The sequence below is a fragment of the Taeniopygia guttata genome, chromosome 12 (genome assembly GCF_048771995.1).
Source record: "Taeniopygia guttata chromosome 12, bTaeGut7.mat, whole genome shotgun sequence".
NCBI classification, from domain to species: Eukaryota; Metazoa; Chordata; class Aves; order Passeriformes; family Estrildidae; genus Taeniopygia; species Taeniopygia guttata.
Window position 1 is genome coordinate 15,344,690 of NC_133037.1, and position 19,255 is coordinate 15,363,944.

At 40.6% G+C, this 19,255-nt stretch overlaps 1 protein-coding gene across 4 annotated transcripts; it reads right to left on the minus strand.

Annotated features, from left to right (window-relative positions):
• Positions 1–5,327: 5,327 nt before the first annotated feature.
• On the minus strand, positions 5,328–18,053 carry RFT1 (RFT1 glycolipid translocator homolog). Of its 4 annotated transcripts, XR_012057968.1 has the most exons (14): positions 17,911–18,053; positions 17,725–17,810; positions 17,134–17,250; positions 15,417–15,606; positions 14,760–14,861; positions 13,895–14,029; positions 12,908–12,986; positions 12,600–12,650; positions 11,879–12,009; positions 10,892–11,036; positions 10,414–10,519; positions 9,205–9,454; positions 6,636–8,335; positions 5,328–6,573 (listed from the first exon to the last, which is right to left on the minus strand). XR_012057968.1 is itself a non-coding variant. In XM_072934877.1 (13 exons), exons 1-13 carry the CDS (start codon positions 17,971–17,973, stop codon positions 8,171–8,173), a joined length of 1,620 nt encoding a protein of 539 aa, XP_072790978.1. In that variant the 5' UTR covers positions 17,974–18,053; the 3' UTR covers positions 5,328–8,170. The 4 variants fall into 4 exon arrangements, 3 of the variants coding, with proteins under 3 accessions (XP_072790978.1, XP_072790979.1, XP_072790980.1); XM_072934877.1 differs by having other exon boundaries at positions 5,328–8,335; XM_072934878.1 differs by having other exon boundaries at positions 5,328–8,335; positions 17,046–17,250; positions 17,725–18,030.
• Between the last annotated feature and the right edge of the window lie 1,202 nt (positions 18,054–19,255).

Sequence of the window (19,255 nt, forward strand, 5' to 3'; positions counted from 1 at the left end):
TTAAATTCCACGATTCTCCAAACTCCTTACTAAAGTACTGTCAGTATTTAATGCTTTTCTGTTTCAAACCTCTTCCCTTCTGTTTTATTCACCTCTTCTGGAATCCCTCTGTTGCTACACACTTGCTTGAAATCAACATCATCCTCACTACATGGAGCTACTTCTCCTCAAGCCAATAATGCTGGCAGCATCACCCTGTAAAATAAACCACAAGAATTAACAATGGCTATTGACTTACTATGTTTCTAATTCACTCTTTCAAGGTTTTATCCCAATCAATTAAAGCACTTCTTCCAATACTGGTCTTTGTATTTTGGTCTATTCTTAATCCTATTATTTATTCCTGATCCAAAGCACCACAAGCTCTTTCTACACTTACAGCTGGTGGTACCTTTTCACACAAATGTAGTCCTGAATAATCCTTGGGGTCTGGTCCACATATCCCCAAATGGTGTTTGTACTTCACCACTTCCTCAGCACACACCTTTCTTGGAAAACAGAATATTCCATTACTTTTTCAATGGCTGAAGTTTTCCCTCCTCAAGCAGAAGGGACTGTCCCTTTCTTTAAATTGTTTCTTCATTTACCCAAATTACTGTATATCATACACACTTCACTAAATTCAAAGAAAGCAGATCTGCAAATAACCAATATTTACCATTTACCTTTGCTCATTCAAGATTGAGTCCATATTTAATACATTAAATGTTCTACTATTTTAATTGTGAATATTAAGTCATGCACATTTAGTTGAAATCCAAACATTGTCAGTGTAAAACTCTTATATTTTTTAATTTCTGTTCCTGAATTCATTAAACTTAAAATCCACTGTGCTCTCTGTGGGGCTCCAGTATATGCAGTCTGAGTTCCTCCAGGCAGCAGGTGTGGAGTCAGGGAAAGCACAGTCTGGAGCACAGCTTCACTGTGCTGTCCTCCCTGTGTCCGTGCTCCCCAGCAGAGATCAGGGCTCCCCCCTCCCATGGTGTGGCAGCTGCTTGCGGCAGTGGCAGTTTTCCATCTGTCTGCATTCACCTGCAATTTCTCCCATTTCTCCCACATGGATTAGCAGAAGAGAACTGGTCTAAGTCCTGGTACCAAGAAACTTGGGAAGAGCTAGGAAATGTCTCTTCCATGTGTTTTGGTATATCCACACCAAACTGATCTGGACTGAACCAACAAGCTTCCCTTCAGTCCCACGGGCTGAGGTCTCTGGGCTAAATTCTGCACCAGCAAATCCAACCACGCCTTGCTCTTCTTGCAATGCCCTTTTCAAAGACCAGGAGACTCCTTGAGGAAGCTGAATCATCCAATCCACAATTCTGCCTCTAACTACAGCCCTGAAGCGGCTCAAGCTTGTTTCCACTGCCAAGTAACTGCACAGCTGGAGGTTTTATTGTCTAGCCTTTTGTATGTCCTTCATCACATGCACTTCATCACCGATGCTGAACACAGGCTTTTGCAGCACACACCACTCTGCACTATTTTTCTGCTGTTCTTCCACTTCCATTCTGTTCCCGTTCCTTTAATATTTCAACCTCTGCTTTCAAGTCCACCTTTTCTTACCCTACAGAGACTAATTTTCCTTTTCCTAACTGTTACAGATTAAGTCAAATTGCTTGCAGATCACCTCAAGGCCCATCCTGCAGCAACCTTAACGCTGCCTTAGATGTACTGCTCCCCTGACAGATTGCAAATGCCTTTTCAGCCTTTGTCAATGCATCTTCAGCCATGAAAGCTTCCTGCTCCCACACCAGAATATCTTTCAGGTGACCTTCAACACTACATTTTCCTCTGGATGGGAGAAATCCTTCCCTTTTCACCTCACCTGGTGAGCAATCACGCCCAGCAGAACACTGGGTAACATTAATGCCCAGTTACCAAACCTCAACATTATGTGTTTGTTTTCAGTTTCTGATTTGATTCTGCTTCAGTTGTGGCTTTCACACCAAAAGACTTGGTTCACCTGCACTCCACAATTTTTCAAGTCTTCCTCTGAGCTGTTTCATTCAGGCAACTTTGGCCAACTGCAAATAGAATCCACAAGCAGGATATGATGTCCTTGATGATCTTTAAAGGTCCCTCCCAACCCAAACTATTCTATGATTCTGTAATACATTCAACTCAGAAAAGAAAACTCATGTATTGGTTTGGATGCACAAACCCACTGAAACTTAGAGAGCTATGAAGCACAGCACACATCCAGCACTTAGAGCATCTCTACCAGCAGATGGTTTGGTAGGGAATCTCTGCAGCTCCCTGAAATGGACCTTCTGGGCTCATGAGCTGCCACCTTCCAATTCTGTATTTACAGTAAGGAACGTATACTTGTAGTGGTTTTCATCCCGAATCCTGGAGCAGCTGTCTCAAGAAAAAATCCTAGTTGTTTTATCCTGCCCAGCTTTATTACAGATGTTTCCCACAGCTCTCCCAACTTTTCCTTAGGAATCTGAGGCAAGGTGCTCACAGCTGTGCAGCCAAGACTCAGGCCATGAGCCCTGACACTCACCCCTGTTGATCAGGGGAGGTTCTACTCAGCTCTCCTCCAGCCTGACTGTGCTGAGCAGGAGCTGAGTGATGCTCCAGCACTTCCCCAGTCCTCATCCTGTGCTCCTGCAGAGATCCTAGATGAACATGTGTGAAGCTGCTGTGTAATTAAGTCATCAGAGGGAGAAGAAAAAAATACTAGAAAAATGTACTGTCAGTACAATTCTGAAAGAACCACAGAAAAACCACACCATTTCCACAGGTTAATACACAGTCAATCTCAAATGGGAGGACTCTTAGTGAGAGTTATATATTGTCACACACTATTGCCTGCATTTTCAATGCATCAATAAACCCTACTTGACCAGCAAAGCTCCATGGGCATACTCTGATTCTTCCAAACAGGTTCTCCTGGTTGCCTAGAGAAGCACTTGAGCAGAGACGTGCTTTTATCTGCAGCAACAGAAATGCATTCAGAGAGGGAAGTAACTCTCAGACTAAAGGCCTCTCCCCAGAGGGACACTGTGCCTTGCACATGTACTGTACTCAGCACACTTCCCTTTCCTCAAACCATAACCTCTCCTCTCCACACTGAGAGACTGCTAAAAATCATTACACAACTAAGAGAAGGCATATGAGTGCACTTTATGGCACCTGTTTAATAAAATTACTTCCAAGAATCCCTTCCATTTGGAAAACAGCACTGCCAAGTCAAGCATCCACAACACAAAAGAAACCACAATTAAATTTTTCTGTGCAAGCCTAATTTGTTCCCTCCTCAGTCTGTGCTGTCAGGGCTGGACCTTCAGCAAGCTGACCCACATCTTCCTCAAACCAGCCCCAAAATCTTGTGATTCTTGCAATGAGACTGGCTAGGCTGATGTTTTACAGCAAAAAAAAGGGGCATACCTACATACAGGAGCTGGTTATGAATGGCTTGCCAACATATGAATGAAACAGGGATCAAAACAAATAAAAAAGAGTTGAAGATATTCCCAAGTGATGACAAGGCACTTTCTCACAGACAGTGCATGACTGTGCTTCAGTTGCTGAGACACAGGCACATCCCTTCAGAACTTTCATACTCCTCTCTCCCTAGGGGGCCACAAAGATATAAGTCTGGAATATTCCTTCATTTGAGGACGTTAAGAGCTAAACCTTGCAGTCTTCTCCCAAGCTCTGTTACATTGTTCCCTTTTTGGAGCAAAAATGTATCACAAAGAACAAAACATGATTCTTGTTTACTACTGGATTGGAACTACTCACATGCCTGATGTGTCTTAAAGGACTACTATCTCTGTTGAGTTTTTTTCTTGACACAGCTTTAGTTACTTGTTTTATTAAGTGGGCCATAAATATAAATTATCTGCCCTCTTGGTTATGTTCCTTGCCACTTTCTCAGTTCAGTGGGATGGCACAGAACTTTGGAGAGAAATTATGCCAACCACATTATCCATGACTCAGAAAACCTTGCCAGTGAACAACACACAGGGCTCTGCCAGCGGCTCACCTACCACACCTAACCAGCGAGTCTGACGAAGGAAAACCCAGAGGTGTTTTGTCTCTCCCCACAGTTCCCAGCAAATCCTGCCAAACTGTCTGCATGCGAGGCACACACTCACCACATTCCCTGAACAGAGCTCACTGCAGGGAGGGGCAGTGACAGACACCCCACTGAAAAGCGCTCACTCCTCCACCCAGATGCCAGCAAGGCAGGGCATGGAGCACAGCTCAGATCAGAAACTAGAGAGAACACACATCTTTCCACGGAAGCAATCCAAAGTGAAGCAGAGATAAGCACTTCCTATCAGTTTTCTTTAAATCCCCAGCTGCTCACACTTTTGAGCAGGCCCTGCTGTTTCCCGGGCCCAGCTGTACATCACATGTGCACAGCTTCAAACTTCATTTTCAGCTTATACTGAAAACCAGCTCCATTTCCACAGCACCCTCAGAATGCAGATGAGTTGTGCATTTTGTGCTGAACAAAACCATTACAGCTCAGCACATCCATTGAAGCACTGATATGGTTCAAAAAGCCTCAGATCCCCTCTCTTTGACATTATCTTTAAAATCAGGTAATTAAACCACAAAAAAAAAAAAAAAAAAAAAAAAAGGTATGTTGTTCAGACAGCAAGAAATATGAAGCCCACAAAAAAAAAGTCAAAGTCTAGATAGAAGGACTGTTCAGCATCCAAGGAATTATAGGACTGACCTCAAGGCACTCACACAATCCTTCACCCGTCACATGAACTAAGAAGCCAATATCCCTTATGAGTGCTCAGTTGTGGTCAACATTCAAACTTTCATCTATTCTCTTTTGTGCCTGCTGAAGCAGATTAACCATTTAGGCAAAGCTTCAGCTCCTCATTTCTTTACCTAAAAAAGGCTGCCCCTGCCTACTTTTTTAACAAATAAAATACTTACAGCACTAGAGGAAAATCAAACAGTTGAAAAACTGGTTAATTGGTTAGTTCTAAATAGCAACATTGCCGTCCACAAACTAATTCAGCTAAAAAATTTCATTAAATATCAGATTTATTCTTGGTCACTGAATCAGTTTTTATCACAATGCAATGTAAAAACAAACAAAGGAACTTGGCCATTCCAATTCATACAATTTGATATAAACAAAGAGGGGAAAATGTACTATAATGATGCCACTTCTCACAAAACTACTACAGCAAATTTAATCCGTGTGTGTTAGGAAATGGAGTGTATGTTTAGGTTGATAATGAATTTATACATAAGATATCCTAGAAAATCCAACCAAATTCAAGCATCAGCTTTACCAATGATACAAATAAAACTCCAGTAATCATCAAGTGGAAAACAACAACAAAATATAAAGGAAATAAATTTTATTTAGTGTTACCTTGAAAATCATTCATCCAACAAATAAGAAAAGCGCACCACAAAGCATGAAATCATAACCTTCCCCACCAAAGAAAATGTTTCATTCCCCTTTGGCTGAAACTAAAAGATTTCAGAACTCTGGAAAACAGCTTCATGACACTTTAGGCAGTGGTGCTTTTGACTGATGAACAAGGCTAAAACAAAAGGGAAACGTGGTCAAGTTCAATCTCAACTTGGTCCCTGAGTTTGAGAGTTTGCTGCTTTAGCAATAAAGCAATTAATAGCTCTGACATTAAGGATCCCACTGATAAATAAAAAACCAGTAGTTTCATAGGTCTCTACGTTGTGTCTCTCCTTGCAGTTTCCTGCCACATAAAACATTAAAAATAAAACATCCCAAATCACAAACACCAGTCAACCATCACTGAGCTGCTTACAGATGATGTTTAGATGAGGAATGCGTCCTTAATTTGCTAAAGAGCAATCATTAAGTCACCTTAACTGTATTCCTGGTTCATATAAAATAGCACTTGAGACATGAGATTGGCCAATATGAAATAAGACAAATCATATTTCCAATACAAAATAACACAAACTGGTATAAAAACGTAAGTTGTCTTTAAATTAATTCATATTATACTAAATAATTCATTTCTATTAAATAATATTTATGAGACTACACAGGTCATGTCACAGAAGAGTATCTCATATCACCCTACTTACAAGATTACAAGTAGCAGAAGTAATATCAGTGTACAGCTGGGGCTGTAAGAGCAGACAAGGCAGAAGGACTTCAAGCTTCAATCTGGTATGAGAAGTTCTTCCACTTCCAAAGCACTTTAGGTGCAGGGCTGTACAAAATTTCTCATTCCAAGGAGTTATAAAAATTCACTGTACAGATTGAGATAGTACCACAGTAGGATCCCAAAGGCATACAGAAAAAGACAGACCTTAAAACACAGCCATAGGTTCAACTGTCTTAACAAGTAAAGAAGAAGCAACTGTTGTAAGCATTGACCATTCATCATAAAGAAGTTTCAACCCTCTGCAATATTTGAACCTGTACTTTACAACTAACTCCACACCTGACAGAAAAGAGAAAAAAAAGGTGTAGGACATTCTGAAGAGAAAAATGTAAAAGGCAAAGAATTACTAAATTCAATTAAGAAGACAGAAAAAGGTAGAGTTTGTTTCATTTTGACAGATTTCAAAACAGCATAAGAAGAATCAGCAAGACTTTATCTACTCCTTCTAGCCAGGCAATACAGACAACTGCCCTTGGCTGTGCAAGGCCACACCCTTCTCTTCACTGTCACATTTGGCTTCTCTATGATAATTTTTCAATCACCAAATTCTCAAATACAGTATCTTTGGCAATGTTTTCCAAGTGGGAACTACCAGAGTTTAGAAAATATTTCTAACTACAAGCTGAAGGCCCTGACACTAGAAAGCATTTCAGCCTGGGCACTGAGGTCACCAGAATGAACTCCACACCACCACTGCAGTGAGTTTTTTTTAAGCAGTCTAAGGATCTGCAGAGTTGCTACATAATTAAACTAAAAGCTTTCAACTACACACATCTGAGCACACATTTTTCATACCTTGACATTTTTTGGTCCATCCAAAAACTGCAAAGGGAACACTGATGATTATAAACCTGCCACTTGTACATTCTGAAACTGCCCAGTTCAGATCTTAGATCAATTATATAATACACCATTAGTACACCTAAACCAGCAGCCATACACAGAATTTTAGAACTTCTGAACATCCAAATTTTCATCAATCAAAAAAAAAAAAAACCAAAAAACAAACCAATCCAGAGGTCGAGATTGAAGAAGAAACAAGATATGGAGAAAACATTGGAACAAAAGGAAGTATTTACAATCCAATGAAAACATCTTCAATATGCATAATTCCTTGTAAAAAAACGTTATTAAATATATTTAACATTCAGTTGTACAGACAAAATTATTTTTGAGATAAGTTTGCTCATGCTGGCGTTTAAAATCTCAGACAAACCCAAAAGACAATGGGATGAAAGCAAGAAGTTTTATGAGTAACCTTATGAACTGCACCATCCGTGATTGTACTCAACACCTTATGCACACAATGCCAAAAACCCCTTCCAGTTAAGGCTTCAGAGTATTTCTGACAACTTAATCAATGCCCTCAGACAGGAAGGATCTGATGAATGAAATAATCTTACAGAGCCAGCAGGGACACATGCTGTGTATTGCATTAATTTACTTGTAAACGTCAGGATCTTCTGTTCCCTACTTTGCACTTCAAACAGTGACAGCTCAATCCCTCTGCACCACACTGTGTTCTGCTCCACAACACTCACACTGGTGCTGGTCCTTGCTCTAGGGTTCTCCTCAGCTTCTGGGTATTTTTATGGCATTCACAGTTGTGGTTGGTTTTGGGATTTTCTCCCTGACCATCTTCTCCCCAGTTAAGCAGCATGCATGCCAAATAAAAGCCTTCTAAACCACGTCAGGCCTTCCTACACTGCCCAGTGGCAGGAAGGGGAGCTCTCTACATGCAGTCTGTCAACCAGGTTGTATCAGTGGGTGCAGCTTAGATCTTCAGAGGCTGTTTGAAGAAAAGCTTAGACAAGAATGATTCATAAAGAGAAAACTATTCACCTCTCTTTTGCTGTACTGACCAGTTCAGAAGACAAAATAATATTCATGTGCCAGTTTCCAGCATTGCCACTCCCTTATCAGGGCTTCCAAACACACATGGAAACCTTTTTTCCATACAGATCTTATGGAAAAAACACAGCCCTTTCCTGCAAGCACGTACAAGAACTGTTCTGCACAGGAGCAGGTCATGTTCCTTTCTTCAGATAGCGGGAGAGGAACTGGCTCCTGACAAAGTGGATGAGCTTGGTCTCTGTGCATAACATGGTAACCAGCGTTGCTGCAAGGCACAGGGCACCTGTGCTGATGTGGATCAGCCTGGCCATCCAGCCCTTGTCACAGCAGAACAACACCTACAACAAAGAAAATAAGGCATTGCAGGAAAACCACTCAGCACAAAGTGCATTTACTGCCTCAACAAGAAATAAGGTCCAACACCTCTGTCCAACACACTAACTTCACCATCAAGCCAAGCAGAGTTGTGCACGTGCACTGACCCTACAATAAATCATCTTCAAGAGCCACAACATTCAGTTACTTAAGTTCTTAAGTTCAGCAAAAAATAACCATTCAGTAGATATCTGAAGGTGAATGAGAAAGATGCTGTTATCTGGCATGCAGAAATGTGTTAACTGAGATTACACAAAACTCTGCTGGTGCTGTCTGGCAAGTCTGCTACTGTACAGCAACATATCAGGCTATTTTCTAACAAACTGGAAATCTCACACTCCAAAATATAAAATTCTCCTTTCTCAAGCATAATGGATTTTCAAGCTGTCAAATTTTTGTATATTGAAAAGCTCCAATCCCCTTAATAATCAGCCTGCACAATTACCATCTTGTACTGAATAAATGTGTTAAATGTGTTCTTAGCAATTTTTGGTTTTCTTCTAGTTTTGGTTATTACTTGTTTTTATTAAAGAATTTTTAATGCCAGTTTCTTGGTGCCACTGCAAAATTTCCATTATTAATAACAAAGAACATGGATTAACTACAGACTGCAGAAATGTGTTAGATTTTATTTTACTTGTCAGATCCACCTTGTACAGGTGGCAGAGAACATTGATACAAAGAATCTCTTAACAATGTATCCTGCCTTTCTGTAATGCAAATCTCCCAGCCTACCCTCAAAAGCCTGTTTTCCTAATGGCATTCCCCTTTTTGTGGACACGAAGTCCCTGACAGCAGCACGGTCAGTGAGAGCAGAGAGGAAGGAGCTCACCTCTGAGAAAGCAGTGACCCCAGCACTGAGGATGTAAACCAGCAGCAGAGCTGGGGAGGGCAGCAGGCCTGTGAGGGGTCTGTGGGTGCTTTCTCTGAAGTAGTGATGGATGTAGTGGGTGCTGTGAGCTATTCTGATGCCCATGTTGAAGCAGTTGGCAAGGATAAAGCCCACACTGCCATACCGGTGGGTCAGGAAATAAGAGATGCACAGAAATATGAAAGACAATGCCAGCATAACAAAATTGTACCTAGGGAAAAAAACAAAAAGAAGAAATAATTTAACAATGCATGCAGTTCCAGCATTCATTTACTAATGATCTTTTATTTTCTAACATCAGTAACAGAATTTCTTTTACCATCTTCTAGTGAAAATAAATTTGAGAAATGAGAGGATAAAAAAAAATAATTTGAAAGAATAGAAAATACATCAACCAAATTAAACCAAGAACTACATTATGTGAACGGAATTCTATTACACTAATCAGTTGTGCACTCATTGCAGAAAATCAAACTTAATAACAATTATTAGTAATGTAAAAACTTGTGCATTTTTTGCTATTTTATGTTAGGAATATATTAAAGAAAATGAATGCTCAAGAACAAATTGACACTTTATTTCATTCCTGTTGTAAACAGTGACTTGGAAAACTAGTGCACATTTTAAAGGGGTATTGAAAGCAGCCCTTGCAAAGTCAAAAAAGATCTCACTGAAATTAATTTGAAAGGGCCACATCAGAACCAGGAAATAATCCAGGCTGGAAGGGCTCTCAGGAGGTCACCTAGTCCAACCTCCTACAAAGTAGTAAACCACTGGAATAACACCCACAGCCTGGGCTATTCCTAAGTGTACATCCAGTACCTGTACATGAAATATGTTAATAGTTGCAAACTTTCAGTGAGTCAAGTGATTGTCTTAAAAAGTGTAACTTCAAGCTCATCTGTGCAGAAAACACACATTTAAACTACTTTATCAGTCAGTGATGTGCCTAAAGCTAAATTAACAATCTTTATTTCTTAGTTTCTGACCTTTCTTACCCAAACTTTTCAACTCTTGCTAAAGCTTCTATATCTGAATCTAAATGCACACTGCCTAGCAGGGAGTTGCTTTTCTGTGGGGCAGGATATTATTTTGTGCAAAAGCACCAATTCCTTTTTAAGGTCAGCACAAATAAATTCACAGGAATGCTCTGTAGACACTGTTTCCTACCTGTCCACTTCTTCTTTGCACATTAAGGCAGATGTAAAACATTCTGTTACTCCATTAACAGCAAGAAACAGGACATACAACGAGTAACACCGGAGGAGATCTGGACCTAAAAAACACATTAGAAAGCGAAATAGTTAATGATATCTTTTAGCAAACCACTTTGTTTTTACAGACACTGATATTAAGCCAGTAAGGGGGATTGTTTTCATCCTGGCTGTACTATTGTGAATCTTTTGCCAGGCAATTATATTTATCCATCCTTTCCAACACTTCAGTTCATTTGAACAAGTTTCCTGTCTAGATATCTTAAAAAGAACACAAATAAGCAAGATGAAGGATTCTGATGAGCTAAATCACAGATTCCAATAGCAGTTTCACAGGAAAAAACCTAAACTGCTGATTTATAAAAGATTCATAATAGCTGTAGGGTTTTTCTCCTAAGGAGTGGTGGTTTTTTGTCAGGTCTATAAATCTTTACCTGTTCCAGAACTGAGCATTGAGCCTCCATAAATATCCAGAGCCAGCTGAGAATAGGCATAGCCAAAAACAGTAATGGTGAGGCCAATCAGGAGCACAAGTTTCAGCAGCAATTCCAGTACATTTGCAGCCATAGCAACATCATCCTGAAAAAAACCATAGTAAATTACATGAACCAAAATCAATGTAATAACAGCCACTCTCATGCAGAAATGCTCCTTCAGAGAAACAAATCAGTTTGCATGGTCTAAAAAGGTGTGAAACGTATCCTTTGTTATTGAATTATCCACGCACATGCTCTTAATTTGGTAACACTTTTTACAGATTTATTATTCCACCATTTTTTCAGTTCTACACACGAGGTAGGTTCTATACCAAATATACACACAGACACCTCCCTTAGCCCACCACAGACGTGTAGCACAGGATTTAATTGTGTGCTGATGTGCAATTAGCAGGACTGCTACAGGCTGACCCTCATGAGTGAGCAAGAATAATACTCTGTGGAACAAAGCTCCTATTCATTAATCCTCCTCATATAACTCAAACACAAGAAAAATCCAATTCTTTTCTTCCAAAAGTAGCACTCTTCAGGAACATTATTTAACAGCTACATTTAAGTAAAAAAAGTACTTCCAGATAGCATTTATTTACTAGATTTCATTATTTAAATAATGGCTTGCTATATCTGGAAATACACAGTAGAGTAGGCTTTCCATCACACTGCTTGGAGCAGCTGAAGTTAACTTTATTGATGCAAAGCAGCACTATACCACTACATATTTTCATTTCTATTTCCTTATTTTACCTATTCTCTTTTCTTTTTGGTCCAGTCTCACTCAACATTTTTATTCTCCATTTTTCAATTTTAACAGCCTCAATAAGCAAATTTAAACACACTGAATTTCCGTCAGTCACACTTCTGTGATGCAACTTATCTGTAACAAAAATCAAGCATTTGACATGTAATTAATCCAAACAAACATACCTGCTTCTGGTCCTTTACAGTCTTCCCTCTTTCCAACACTTTAGCAAAAAATACATAAAAGCTCTCCTCAATGGGCAAAAAGATAAACCTGGCCACCAGTGAACCGAGGTTATTCACAATATCATATACACCTTAAATAAAAAAAGGCAATCTCAGAGTTTTAGACATATTTTAATTCCAAATCTTTAATAACAACATGAATTCTAATTTAACATCCCCAAAAAAAAGAGAAAACAAGTGGTATTTAGTGCAACATTGAAGCAGTATTCTCTAAAAATTCTGACAATCAAGCAACTACACCTTAAAATTGCAAGGTTTGCTCATGGCAAAGGTAAGACAAAAGCACCAGCTAGACAGAAGTGAATCTAGACTTAGAATTCTTGCTGTAGAGGAATTAGATGATCATGATGAAGTTCACTGAATAAGAACAGGAATGTAAGGATTTACTGATACAGGAGAATGCAAAGATATAGATCTAGTGAACGTCCATGGCAGGGGGACTGGAACTAGATAATCTTGAAGGTCATTTCCAGGCTATTCTATAATTCTATTATCTTAAATTAAAGTTTATATTAACCACTCCCTGAAATGCAGCTCAAAGGCTTTGAAACATTCTCAGACTTTCAAGCTATCTTCAAACACTTTAAGTCATTTTCAGAACTACATGAAGAGCAGTGACTAAGAAAACTCTGTCACCATTCCACAATACCATCACACTTACCCTGATCTCCAAAATTTAACACATTCAAAAAAGTCATCACATAACGTTCACCTGTAAGTTCAAAATAGAGAACTTCAGAACAAGCCTCTAAATCCTACCCAATACTTGTTCAGGCACTTCCAATATTAAGCATTCAAGAGACAAAGTCAAATAGGATAGCACCTAATTCTGGAAACCTTCAAAAACTCCATTCAGGTTGGCAATCATGCGCCTCATCTTCCCCCACCCAAGCTTCCTGAAGCTTTAAGTCAATTTTGTAAATAGTTTTCATGAGCCCTCTTCCCTCACACCTCTATGTCAAGCCTCACCCTCTGTCAAAATCTGTTTCAAGAAGGATTGTTTGAAGAAACTCCATGTCAAGCGTGCTTCCTTCCAGTTAACAAAGGTCTGAAAAAAAATACTGAAATGTAACAAATGTGATTGATGTTACAGAGTAGAAATAGAAAACAGCAAGGCAGTGCAACGCTAGGGTAGCTCTAACTGCAGTGGTAAGGAAACCCCCAATGCCACAGTTATTAACCACTAGTAAAATATTGCTGAATTCAAGCACTAACATCACGGATCTGGCAAAAACTGATTCCCTTGTTGAAAAGTGCTGCTGCTGCTGAAAGTACCCATAAGAGCATTCTACAGAAAATACTAATCAAGGCTAGAGTTAGGAACACTCAGAGTGTTTAAAGTGCCAATATAACTTTACCCTCACTGGAGATATGAACTGTTTACTGCTCTTCAAACTGTCCTTTTAAGACTTGCAACCAAGAACCACCTGTATATTTTCAATCTGTAAATCTTATCCAGAATGATGTCTTTCTCAACGAGTCTTTTAATTTCTTTCTTTGCTTCATTTTCGTTTGAGAGATATTTGTGTATCTCTAGGATGCTGTGGAACATTATGGTTATTCTGTGCAGAGATCAAAGTACCAAAAAATTCACTGTTACATGGTTCTGGTTTATTTTCTGCCTCAGATCCAGTGATAGCTGGTCATTCCCCTGACAGTGCAGATGGCCTACCTCCAGTTAATGTCTACTAATATTTGGCACACACCAAGTCAGCAACAACAAACCCAAAACCACAAAGAGTTCAAGTTTCATGAAGTTTTTCTGACGAGAATTTTACTAATATAAACTTCAAGCACAATTTCTATGCAATATTTTTTATTTAATCAATCATATTTTCTATAGTGCAAAAATAACCCCGAAACTACTCAATTTACTCCCCAGTCTAAAAGCAACATTCAAAGTGCCTTCACGTGAGATTTTAAGAAGAAAATCAAGAAATAAATTGCACAACTTACCTCATCTTCCACAAAGCTAGGTAATAGAGCTTTCACCCTAGCAACTGGAAATGATTTCTTTGTGGCTTCAGGAGATCCCAAAAATATGACAAAATGAATCACATAGCACATTACCAGAACACTGACATATAAAAGCTGGGAAGATCAGGAAGGAGAAAAGAAAAACAGTGAAACCAAATTAACTTAGAAATGCAGAATTATATACTAGGTGAAAAATACAGTGAGAAGAAAATGTAAGTAGCTCTTATGCCTACCAAATATTAAACTAGGTAAGGATTTGAACAGTTCTTAAGAATGCTGTTGAGCTTTCTATTTTTTTTTAACATGTAGGTTATCATAGGCCTTTGCTAATTTTCCTGCTTTATTCAGCATTTATAGAACGGTGAAGGTCCAATTATAAAGCAATTACTCAATCAAAAATCAAGCTGACAGAGTAGCTACTGCCTACATCTCTCACCTCATAGAACATTTCCAATTTCCATCAGTTATAAGAGATCTACAACAGCCAGGGCAAAAACTTGAAGGAGAAAAATTATCCCTCCTTCATTGTCATCAAGAAAAAGTTTTAACCTGAATTAATTGCACTTGATTAGCACTTGATTAGGCTGATAAGGTTCTGTGTGAGTAGAATAACATAACCTTATTTGCAAGATGTGCCTTCACAGATGGAAGGAGTTTCATTCTACCTCCCTTTAACTGAATGTCAAAGCACCAAGTCAATAATGAATACCAGGAAAATACTAAATATAAATTCTAAATCTTAAACCTCCCAGGAGCTTTTTCTCTCAGCTCCACAAAGTTCTTCAGCAGACTAAATGTCAAAGGAAAATTAAAATTCAGGTGAGAGAGAACAAAGGGAACTTACCTGAGCCAAGCAAAAAATGTAAAGGCCCCAGTGAGGATAAAGGATTACTAAAGTAACTGTCAAAATGCATTTTGACACTACTGAAAGGCTTTCAGCAATTACCTTTAAGAAACACAAAACAGAGAAGGGTTATTTTCTGGCAACTTAAGCATGTACACAAGCTTAAAATGCATATGTTTAATGCACAGAATTGATGTAGGAATGTAAGATTTTCAAAGTCAGTGTGACTTTATGGCAGTTTCTTTTTGCTGAGCTGGCCAGCTTAGATTGTCATTGCTCTGTATGTTTTCTATTCTAGCATTTCATAGTTTCATTGCATTTTCCCAGTTCTTTTTACAGGACATATGGAAAAAATCTTTGCTTGAGACTATCACAGTCTCAATATCTCATGTGGAATTGTGGAAGCAGTATCTCTCCCTCCAATTAAAACCTATGTTTCAGGATTAAAGGAACTCAAAGGTGATAATGTCTAAATAAACCAATTTGCTTATTTTAATGGGTACAAATTCCTGGGTATGTCACAAACTAGGCCATGCAGTACTAAACAGTACACACAGGGGTTTTTATATGCTTGAATATACAAAGATCTAAGTCAGTAATCTGTTCTTTTCAGTAAAGATTCCCCCCACATGCACACACCCCACAGACTTTACTAACCTTAAGTCTCACAAACAAATGAGCTTGTGCTAAAACCCAGAATGGCTCTCCCAGGAGTTCAATAATGGCAGAAAGACCAAATGCCACTACACCAGCCTCATAGTGAGGAACCACAGAAGGATCGGGTACTTCAAGCAAGTACAGCCAGACTAAGCCCGAGGTAAGAGACCAAAAGACACCAAGAGGGACTCTAAAAAATATAAAAACTAATTAATGGAAATTTGACTGCAGCAGAAACAAAAAAAAAAAAAAAAGGAAAAACCAAAACAAACAAACAAAAAACATTACAACAAAAAACAAAACAAAAACTCCCAACAAAACAGGAAAAAAAAAAAGAAAATTAGATTTCATATGGCCACATATGTAATATCACATATGGCCACAATGATTACACAAAAATAGGCCCTGAGGAATTAATTCCTATTGTTACCATACCAAGAATGAATATTTTCCTTTGTAATGAACACCCTTAAGGCACTCTACAGAAAACGTTTTTTATGAGTTGCCCATTTTCTACTCCAGACCCCTTAGGTCAAATATCTGCATTTTTGTGCCTTAGGAGCAAACAATTCTGATCCCACATCAGCTTGCACATCCTGTTCTGCTGACACTGCTTCAGAAAGAGAGTTCCTGACAGAGTCCATCAAGTTTTACATCACTGCAGCAAGAATCTCTTTGACCCTCACACTATCAGACCTCTAAGATATTAGACATCAAGCTCCTAACATGTATTTCAGATGCTTCACCAAAGTTAACCTTCATTTGATGTTATGCTTCTCTATAAGGAAAAATTTAAAACAAAAGTATACGCACAATCAGTGTCATCTCTGCCAAAGCTCGCTGGAAAGGCTATCACACAGCAGAAAGCTGACTACAGTACAGAAACAATGTATTTTAAATATTACTATTATACCTTTCCCTGACAGGAACAATCCCTCTTCTTCACACCTGGATGCAGATGACCACCCATAACCCCCCCCTTCCTGGGCCAGATCCAGTTAACAGCTGGGCAGTTCCAGGGAAAGTCAGGTGCCCCAGTGGGAGAATACTATTTGATCATGCAGGGGTAGTTTTCAACTGTATCAGGCAGGTAACTTTACTGCCCTGCCCAGCCCAGCTGGGGCTACACAGCAGCTAGAGCTGACAGAGGTAGAAAGCAGAGAGAATCAGGAACCAGGAGGGATAAACAAGCTATAAAATCCACTTTATCCACACTGCAATGTGTGATCGCTTGTTGCAGTGTCCTGTGGACTTTAGGCTGTTCTGCTATAAACAGCACCACAGCTGAAAGAGGCAACCCTACTTCCTCCTTGTTTTTTAATTTTGTATCTCTCCTACCCAAACATTTATGTTGCAGGTTCACAAATGCACACTGGGTAATAAAAGAACAAAACTGGGCAAAAAGAGGAAGAAAAAACAAAGGGCTACATATTGGTGCAACAGGGTTTTTCTTCAAAAGCTACAGCCCAAATGAAAGTCAAGCAACAGAAAAAATGGCACTTTTTGCAATAAACTTCTTCATGTGCTCCAACAAAAAATCAAGTCCAAAAATGCTACAGCACCAGACTCGAGCAACTTCCTACAACAGTCCTAAATCAGAAACATAACAGAGGCTTCTGAAATAATTACCTCAGTAAATAAACACTTCCTCTCATTCTGTGAGCTCCCAGACAAAAACGAGATATTCTAAGGAAGTAAACTTTTAAGGGTATCTTACGTCAGCCACAGGAGATTAATTGTTTTGGTCCAGTTTCTCTTGGCACTTCCACTCAAACAAGCTCTGCGAAATGCCTCCCTGGCAAGGAAGACAACTGTTGAGTACAGCAGAGTCAGCCTAAAGCGGGTGAAAAGGGGAAAAAAAAAGGAGAGAAAACAATTTCTTTTCTATAAATTGTAAATCCTTCATGCAGTAGCATCAGTTTTTACCCACAAATGCCTGGCAGACAAATTCCTACAGGTGTGCAAACATGGTTATACGAGGTAAAATTATCACCATCTCCTAAAAACTGAAAGTAATTTCACGCGATGTTTCAAATGGCAAGAACACATGCTGCAGACCAACTGTGAAGATACAGTATATGCTGTAGGAAAAACACATTGTATCTAGTTTTTCCACCCCAAACTGATGGCCTAAACACACAACAGTGCTACCGGAGTTTCAGGCCAAAACAGACCTGGGGAGGCATGAAATGACCAAACAGTGCGACACGGCCAGGAGCATTGATCAGAGGCTCGCAGTGAGAGGGCGAGAGCAGCACAAGCTCTGCCGCACAGCCCTCACGGGTGCCGCCGAGCCGCCGCCCCTCACCTGACATTGACCACGCCGAGCAGCTCCCGGGACAGGTAGCGGAGGGTGAAGGCGTTCAGCCCGAACGTGACCACCCGGAACAGCACCTGCGAAAGAAGCCGCACGGGAAGCACCTGCGGCGCCCCACCGAGCAGCAGCGGCAAGAGGAGGAGGATGAGGAAGAAGGAGGGAGGGGCGGCCCCGCACCTGCAGCAGGGCGCTGGACGAGGCCAGCCGGGCGGTCTGGCCCAGCACGTCCTGCGCCGCCATCGCCCCGCTCCCGCCGCCAGGAAGTGGCGCGGCCGCCGTCGCGCCGGATCCCGTCAGCGGGGCGGTACCGCCCGGCCCGGCCCGGCGCTGAGGGGACACGGCGGTACCGCCCGGCCCGGCCCGGCGCTGAGGGGACACGGCGGTACCGCCCGGCCCGGCCCGGCGCTGAGGGGACACGGCGGTACCGCCCGGCCCGGCCCGGCGCTGGGGGGACACGGCGCAACCGCCCCTCACTGAGGGGACACCGGGCAGCAGGGCGGGACACTGAGGGGACACAACAAAGGGTGAATGGCCAAGAACTTCAGCTCGCCAAAACTGCGGCGCAGCTCCACAGCCCCGGGCTCCTCCGCAGCCAGCCCGAAACTGCAGCCTGGCTCACGGGAGGAGATGCACGGTAGATACGGTAACGTTCAACAAGCGCTGTTTGCCAAAGATTGCTGAAAAAGCTTCCGAGTTCCACCAGTCCCTTTCCAAATTGAGGGCAAACCCACCAGCCTTCCCTGACCTAAGGAGAAACACAACCAAGATGTAGGGAAAAAAACATTCGCTGCAGGAAGGAGAAAAAAAACATTTGCTTTATTCTGTGGAGAAAAAAAAATAAAAACCCCAAACACACAACTAAAAAACAACCAAAAAAACCCCAAAACAACCAACAACAAAATCAACCAAAACAAACAAACAAACAAAACCCACATAAAGTCCAAACACACCTTCAAATGCCAAGATGCAATTTAATTGCTACAGATTGGCTTTGATAATAAGAGTGCATTGAAGGCTGCCAAACAGGCAAGGCCTTGGACTCAGTGTAAGTCAGGACAGTTCCAGACTATTTTGGATCACTGTTTAAGCAGTGATATATAAAAAGATTCTATCTTTCTGCGTTACAGAACGTTCCCTTCAGAAGCATGGCACTTCCAGCTCAGAAGTGTCACATTTTTCTAAGCAATGCTAGAGTTGAACTAAGATTTTTCCTGTCTAACAGCAGCAGCTACGAAGAGCATGGGGGAGGGAAGTATTTGAGCCCTACTTGATTACAGCTCCTTAGTGACAGACTGTGAACAGCATCAGTTTCAATCAGGGTCTTCAGAGAATCTGGAGAACCAACCAAAATTATTCAACCTCATGCAAAGCAGCCACCTGTCCATCAATTGTCTTCTGCATGAAACCTCCTCCTCTGAGCCATTTCACCCAGCGCTTTATTCCTTCCATGTTCAGAGTAAAGTTTCCCAGGCTGCTTTTTCCCCCCTATTTGGTCATTTTTCCTAATAACATTTAACTAATC